At 49.6% G+C, this 8,284-nt stretch overlaps 1 protein-coding gene across 2 annotated transcripts; it reads right to left on the bottom strand.

Moving 5' to 3' along the window:
- Positions 1 to 1,939: 1,939 nt before the first annotated feature.
- LOC136459198 (uncharacterized) lies at positions 1,940 to 5,805 on the bottom strand. 2 transcript variants are annotated; one of them, XM_066459080.1, is made up of 3 exons: positions 5,261 to 5,805; positions 3,914 to 4,078; positions 1,940 to 3,813 (listed from the first exon to the last, which is right to left on the bottom strand). In XM_066459080.1, exons 1-3 carry the CDS (start codon positions 5,627 to 5,629, stop codon positions 2,266 to 2,268), a joined length of 2,082 nt encoding a protein of 693 aa, XP_066315177.1. In that variant the 5' UTR covers positions 5,630 to 5,805; the 3' UTR covers positions 1,940 to 2,265. The 2 variants fall into 2 exon arrangements, with proteins under 2 accessions (XP_066315177.1, XP_066315178.1); XM_066459081.1 differs by having other exon boundaries at positions 3,914 to 4,015.
- Between the last annotated feature and the right edge of the window lie 2,479 nt (positions 5,806 to 8,284).

The raw sequence follows: 8,284 nt of genomic DNA, 5'->3' as shown, positions 1-8,284 counted from the left end.
AGTTTGATAAGCTACGGTTACGATATAAAAACAGAACGCGTGTGCCTGAAAACTACAACGTGTAGCATGGCAAGATTTGACATCTATCTATCTAATCAAACATGAGAGTTCACAAGTTCTGCTCTGCTGCTACAACGCCCAACACGGTGCATGATTGGTGCCCGTTTAGGATTAGATGCAGTTGCTGCTTCGTTGCATACGAAGCAATGAGACACCGCTAATCTCATGGACTATTTTTGCCGTCTCTGCTGTCTTGGTGCACGTTGCTCAGCCGTGTCTTGCACAAGAGACACCAGAGAGTGTCTCTGTTCGCTCTGTTTTTTCTTCTTCTTTCTCAGATCATTTGGTTGGATATATGCATGCATGCTCTCACACCTCCTTCAAAAAGATCCACTCCAACCCCATATACCAACACGGTCTCTTTCAAAAAATAAATTCCCATCCCAACACGTCGACGGACGACGGTTAACCAGTTCAACCTGCAGTTCAAGAACTGCTTGTGGATGGATAAAACTAGGAACTCCAATCGACCAGGTGGCGCTCCTGCTCGCCCCACACCTGTCGTCTACACACAGGACGAGCGCACACGATGAATGAACTCTTGTCGCCGAAGCAACCACCGCAAGACGTGACCTCACCCGCCCCGCCAACCTCGTGGGGCACGTGGTACCCGTCCCTCGCGCAGCCACAGCTCAGCGGCTGTCTAGAGCTACAGTACAAAGAAAGCGGCGAACCGCGGATCAGCAGCCTCATCCTGATGCGTCAGGTCGTCTTTGAATGCCTGCGCGTCCGCCGGCCGGGCCGTGACACGTACCACCACAGGGGCTCTGGTTGGCAGCCGTCGCTGTATAGTATGGGCACCTCGCCGGCCGCCGGGCAGCCGGGGCAGCACAGGGGGTGAGGGTCGGAGCGTCTGATGTGCTCTCGCCGCTCGTGTCGTGACGGGGCCCAGCCCCTGCGGCTGCGCCGGGACCCGGGGACCGCCCGTCGTGCCAAGTGTGGCGCGTGTTTCTCTTTTCTCCGCCCTGCTTTTCCGGACGAGAGGCCGAGACAGGTGTGTGGTGCGTGGTCGGCTAGCTGGGCGTGGGGATGGTGAGATGAACTGATGCGATGCGATGCGTGCTGATCTGCTTCTGCTTGCGTCCGCGGATGGTCCACGACCCGCGAGGACATCCGGGGAGATGGGCATTTGCAGCGTGGACGGACCGGACCTCTCGCAAAGGCGTATATGCCCTCTGTGGCTCGGTGCTATGACTGTGACTCTGGTGAGAGGTATTGGTATTGGGCTATTGGCTCTTGACAGGTGGAGCACTTCAGTAGGCGACTGCTTTTCATCAGTCAACTGTTCAAAAGATGTTTCTTGTGAGCTCAGAGTACCAACAAATTTTCATGACGATCGCTTCCAGGTCCTTCTACAGCGTTTTTTTCTTTCCCACAGTGCGCACCATATTCTTCTTCCTTTCGTGTGCGCCATTAGCCCATTATATTCCTATAAGCAGTACTAATGCGCTTCAGTTCCTAGTCTGCTTTCTAACTTTTCATCAGATGCCCAAGCCGCGCAAGCAGCCGCGTAGACCGTAGAACAACACCAGTCACCGGTGTTGTGTTCGTTCTAGCCACAGTTTTTTCTTTCTTTCAAACTTGTTCTGCAGGTGGAGTGCCGGCAAGATTTTTTCTCTGTACCGCATTACCAGTAGTCATACCAGCACGGTTGTAGCGATAAACCATATCAGTGCTTTTGCAAATGTGGGTGAACGCACAGGGCAAACACAAGAGGGTACAGTGTAGCAGACTATATGACATTAACACTACTTTGCACTTCCGTTGGTAGGAAGGACTCATTTTTGGGCACTAGGCTACTAGCTCTTTCAAGACATCAGTAATTCAGCATCTATTTTCTACACTCCTTTCACCACAGGAAGTAAGAACAACACGGACCTTAACCAGGAAACAAATTTAGGGCCCAGACTTAGCCCACAAGACATCGGTTAGTGTGGTCGAATGATTTCATTGCTACTTGACTAAAATATTTCTACACAGGACAGGCGTGATTACAACGGGGCACTGGGCTAACAATTTCATTAGGGAAGCAGGTGGGCCGTCAGGCATCAATTGAGTACGGTCAAATATAACACCCACTGCTGCGGCAATTCCTCTTGCGGGGGCGGAGGCGCTGCCTGCTCCAGGCCTCCAGCTGAAGAAGCCCCACTTGCAGACGCATCATGATATCTTTCTTTCCTTCAAGAATGTGACCGGCTGCCCATGCTATATCTTCTGCTTCAATGCTTGGCGCAGCTGGACCTTACTGTTGTCAATTCTTGCCTCCAGAATCTTGGACTTCAAACTGTGCTTCTGCACTCCTCGGGGCCGGTCGATGCATCCTTTTATAGCTCGAACAATGCCCGGGTTTAGCAGGTCCGGCCTCCATTGCCCTGTGATGTGCGGACTGTCACAAACCTCACTGTTCTTCAGGTCAGGAGATTCAGTGACATTTGACATCCTTCCATTTGACGATCTACCATTGAGTGTATTGGATCCCATTTTCTTTTGGTCGACAGTGTTTGATGATCTCCATAGTCCGCCGAATGGCCTTTTACTCCGAGACCTGCCTGCTGTTGTTGAACAAACTTCACTGATCTCACTATGTGCCTGATCATTGTCACAGTTTTCATCCCAATCAGTTCCACTCACGGAAGCATCGTTTTCTCCACAGAAGCCATTTACAGACGGTTCACTTCCTCCTGGTGAATCACTACACCCATTCTCCTCAACTTCGCTTACAGTTTCCCATCCACTATCATCTTCTGCCGCCTCATTTTGGGTGCGAGGCTGATTGCAATATCTGCTTGGCTGATTCTCCAAGAACATGTCTGTTTCAAGACTAGCTGTATGGGCTCTTGATGCACGACTCTTGGGCCTATTTCCGTTACATTGCACAATCACCTTCTCAGCAGTATCTTCTCTTTGCTTGAGTTCTTCGAATGCAGCAAAAATGTCTTCTGAAGGAGGGGGCTTGTAAGAGAACTCCTTGATACCATTTATCACCGAAGAGCAGATTGCTTCTTTAAGCCTCTCTGCTTCCCTTACTGTTACTTTTTCTATATTACAGCCTGGTTGGGAACGAAGGAAATCCTCAAGTTCATACTGAAGATTGCTCAGCTGGGAATACTTATTCTCAAGTGTCAGCTTTGCATCAACCAGCTTCATTTGTACCCTCTCTTCACGCCAAACCTCAGCCATCTGGAGCATCTTCTTCTCTTCCTCCAATTCATCTTTGATCTTCATCGATTCACTTCTCATAGCCTCAACCTCAGCTTTGCCTTCTGCGATCTCCTTCGCTAATTCATCACAAACCTCTTCCATGAGCACCCGTGCCTTCCTCTCCTTCTCATAATCTTGCAAATAACGCTTTGCAGCAAACTTCATCTCAGATAGATCATTGTGCAGTTTGGAATTCAGCATTTCTGCCCGCTGTCGCTGTTTCCTCTCCCGGTTCAGTTCTTCCTTAACAGCATCTAAGATGTGGTGAAACTTATCATGTTCCCTGCTCTTCAAAGAAGCCTTTTCCTCTGCAATATTCTTCGCCAAGTGATCAAGCTGCTTCTTTGTAGATCGACACTCTGCTTCAAGCTCATGAATCCGGTCCTGAGCCACCATAAGCTCCTCCCTCAGTGAATAGATTTCTCCACCAGCATCCCTCTGATTGTGTTCAATGTAATCATAATCTGCACCCTGGGAAGCTTTCATGAATTGATGGTTCCACTTTGTTGCCATTTCTGTTTCTATTTGACGCACTGCAGAATGAGCTTCCATCTATTTGCAGGAAACATAATGTGTCAGATCAGATAGGACTTGGTAATAGAGATTCTACAATGACTGTTCCTTCAGAACATGTGAAACATAAGTAGTGTACCTCATGTGGGACATTGCTAACAGTCCTATTCCCTGTCCTGCCCTGGATAACTGCTTTATATTGCTGACGATGGTCAGGCGTGTGTGGGCGCTTTGAACTGGACTGCAGTTTCCAGTGCATGAATTGTTGACAATGGTCAGGCGTGTGTGGGCGCTTTGAACTGGACTGCAGTTTCCAGTGCATGAATTGTTAGCTGAACAGTTACATCAAGAAAAAGGAAAAATCTTCTTATTATGGTAATACATGTGAAATGGGGTAATACGACATAGAGAAGTAATCAGCTGAAGCATTGCTTCCTAATTAATATTGACGCCCTCGTTAAACTTTTCTTTAACAAGGGAGACTACCTTCATCAAACAATTATAATGGCAATCGACAAAGGCTATCTAGGGACCACTGGGCCACAATACCTATACGCCTACACTCAAACAAGACTACAAGTCTACCAGTCTACAAGAGCACTTATATCATGCCACAGATCTAAAAGTCAAATCAATAACCTGAACAAAAAATAGGTAAAATGGACCGAAACGAAAACTGAATTAACTAGATCTAGCATGGGACAAAATAGCACAACATTGTCGTTTTAATACCAGAAAATAGACTCGTTATCCTAGAAGTGTCAGCTAGATATCGACATCTATAAGTGATTCCAATGCGCAAGGTATCCAAGTCTGCAGAGCAACAAGATGGGGGAAAAAGCAGTATGCAGTTTGGAAAGTTTGCTCGATGTGGATGACAGGATGAGTGTCCCAAAACCTGACCTATAAGGATGTTCCATAGCACCGGTTTCATAAAAGACTCAAAGAATCATCCCTCCAACCATTGTGCTTAGAGATGGTGTAACTCTTTGAATTATGTCAAACATAATGTTTCAGCACAACTTGACGTTATAATCATGAAATCGCTTATCATGGAAGCACAAACATTAGCATTTTTCTCCAAGTCTGAGCAAAACACCAACACTGCACACACAATAAAGGTTTCACCACCATTGGAAAGCCATAATGCTAGTTTAACCGAAGTAATGAGGACGTGAGGTACTGCACTGGTACTCTGGAGTATGCCTAAACAGATCGACATGAGTCTGCAAAATATATGCAGCTTCGATAAGACAAGCAGCGCGTGTATGGCCGGCACAGTCAATCCCCAACAATTCGATACCGACATTTCTCCAAAACTCCAAGAAATGATGAGCTATGTGCCAAAACTGCCAGTTGTGTGCACCACCGACACGGCGACACCAGCTGCTACGCTACCAAAGTAGCGCCATCTACAACCCTAGAACAAAACAATCTCGACGCACAAGCACATCACTGTCAGAGATCTCGCGGCATGCATGCTCACCTGAGCCCTACTCCGTCGCGCCGTCCCAGTCCCAGGCCCCGGCGGCGGCGCCTGCGGCGGCTGCATTCGCCACAGCGCCGCGGCGATCTCCCGCACCGATAGGGCAGCAGCGCCCGCGCCGGGACGGGAGGCAGAGCGAGCGCCCGCGCCCAGGGGCCAGCGGACCGGCGGGGTGTCCGGAGGAGGGTGTGGCGGCGGCGGGGCGGGCCCCCGGCGGACGGCCGCGAGAGAGGGGCTCTGGACGCGGACCCTGCGGGCGCGGCGGCGGGACGCGGACCCGGGCCGCGGGGGCGTGGCTGCTGCCGCCCGCGGCTCGGGGCTCGCCGGAGGCGGCAGGTGGCGGGCGCGGCGGCTGCCGGGGCGCGCCATGGACGGACGGTCGGACGCGGCCGGCTCGCTCGGCGAGTGGACGGGTAGCCGAGGTGGTGGTGGTGGTCGCGGGGGGTCAGTGGCACTCGGCGTGTGCAGCGCGGGTGTGGGGTGGTGGGGCGCGTGAGATCTGGGGTATCCGACGCCGCTGATGGTATCGTGTCTGTGCGACACTGCGAGTGCCGCCTGTGACCTGCAAATGGTAGCCCCGTCGTAGCCGAGATGCGAGGACGCTTGACAACATGGAAGAGCGGATCGTGTCGGCTTCACTTACACTCTTGCTATCACAACACAACGAGAAGTTCTCAAACCACAGAAACTCCATTCGAGATCTGCACGCCAGCCAGTTCTAATTTTATCGAGTTACTGTGGCATGTGTTCATTTGAAAGTTGGAACCGGCGTGCCGTGAGCTCGCCAGTCACGGGCAAGCTCACCGGTCTATTCCTAGTGGATTCAAGAAGCCGGTATACGTGCGGTACCTCAAAACGGCCACTGCTGATTCATGCACGTCTTTTCCTAACGATCACCAGAATTTCCTACCCATCACCCGCACGGTACAGGAACTTTAGCATAATCTGATGCATCTGGAGCGCGGCGCGCGTAACACATAATCGAAGAGCCAGCACCCAGCAGTAATCATCAAAGCAACTTCCATCATGGCAGAAAGCGACTTCAGAAAGGCGAACACCTGTGATTATCGTCCGGTCGGCGCTGTTCATCCACGGCACCGGTACGGAGGTGTGCCGTGCGCTCTTTTCACGAGCGTAACGCAAAGGTTTGCGTCAAATTGATGGGTGTCGCCTCTCCTCCGTGGCCGAGGACGACGCGCGCAGCTTGCCTGTACAACAAACAATCGACCGACTGAAACGGGTGCCATGCCTTTGAGTCGCATCAAACATGATGATAGTCCTGCTTTGGAATCTCATTGTGGATGTTCAAGCTGAAGCACATGGATACTATAGCACCCCCTGTTTATTCCGTACTTGCAAGGTTCATTTTCCTTTTTGAGCATGAAGGTTGCAAGCTGATCGATAGGGTCATGAACCTATAGATAGACAGGCCCGGCCTTGTAACACGTTTTTTAAGCTACCAGAAGGAGATCTGCCCGGCCTTGTAACACATTACCGTCCTGGGCCTTGTTGGCTCCCCTAATGAGCCCCCAGAGTAGAAGAACCAGTGTCACCGTTTCAACCAGTGTCTCGGAGGCCAACCGGAGCACACGTCTGAAGGCATGATCCGGCCGGTGATCAGAGGGAGGATCTGAATCTGACCAAGCAAGGCAACGGGAGATTACACTGCCGCCACGTCGTTCGCACAAGCAAAAAGGTGAATCGGTATTCCGTTCTCATCGCATTTCTTTCCTCCATCTTGACACGCTTGCGAAGTGTTCAACACTCAAGATTTCGAGGCTGGCTTCTGTGTCTTGTCCAATAAAAAAATGCTGGCTTGTCCGAGACCAAGATTGCGATTAGGTTACCCATGCACATCCCCTGACCTGCCTGCAGCTCAGGGACCCGGGCAACGACAACGAGTTGCCTCCTGCCATCCGAGGAATTTTGAGCTCTCATGTGAGGGTAGAGTGGCGACGGCTTCTTTATTTCGTGCTGGTGGAAGCTGTGGACGTCTTGGAACAAGTTGGTGGACTTTGCGATCATGAATCCCGTTTTTACTTATAAAAAAATCCCGTTTTTATCGAGCATTAAGCAGTAATGCATTTTTTTAATAGAGGCGACGGTTTCAGTAATGGTATGCAAATATCAGATTGAACACCTGAGCCCACACGTGCGCCCGATGTGCTGAGGAGCAATTTCTTTCCTTGAAAATTTTTATTGACTGCGACCTCCTCTTGCAAGCGCTGCCAAAATTATCATGCAAATACAGGAATACAGAGAGAAACATGATAAACGCTAAAACCGTGCTCGTGGAATACCGAAACTGGAACTCCGACGATTGTCTACTCACGTGTGCTGGGGCTGGACAAAATAAGGTTCTCTGTCTTCGACGGGAAAGTTTGACCTGATTGCCTGAAGATGGAGACGCATCTGACAGTCTGACGCCGTTCTTACACAGAAAACTACTACAATATCAGGAAATCCAGGCACGTTTTCCATGCTATGTTTATATGGGACAAGCTGACAAGTTAACGCTTGGCTGAATTCAAAACTAAAAAGAAAAGAACTGGATTTTGAGTTTACTGAGTTAGTCCAACCTAATCCTGCGCCGAAGAGATCCACCAGCAAGGATACATTTTAGAGTTCAATTCGAGACAACGGCTACAAACACGAGCTTCACCAAACTGTTCAGCTAACAGTTGCTTATTCTACTGCTTTCAGAAGCATGCTTCTTTGCTTCGTTTTGTTTGTATTTTTGCAGCTGGTCTTTGTCACGACCACCACAGAACGAAGCAGGTGCAAACCTTTTCGCTACCTATATAGTGCAAGTTTTGTTCAGTTTCAATGTATGTATCTTTTTTACTTGTTATTTTTAAAAGACTTTTCGGAATGGCTCCATTCGGCTTGCTGAAATTTGGCTGAAAGTGGTTGAAAAATAATGTTCTGGCTAAAATGTTATGAGAAAAAAATACTATTCTGACTGGAAAAAAACCCCGAATAAGTCAAATATAAGGTAAGCCGAACGGGGCCATTAATGTGTGG

This window comes from Miscanthus floridulus, chromosome 6 (genome assembly GCF_019320115.1).
Source record: "Miscanthus floridulus cultivar M001 chromosome 6, ASM1932011v1, whole genome shotgun sequence".
NCBI lineage: Eukaryota > Viridiplantae > Streptophyta > Magnoliopsida > Poales > Poaceae > Miscanthus > Miscanthus floridulus.
The sequence above is the reverse complement of the archived record's forward strand: the minus strand, read 5'-3'. Positions and strand labels throughout refer to the sequence as shown.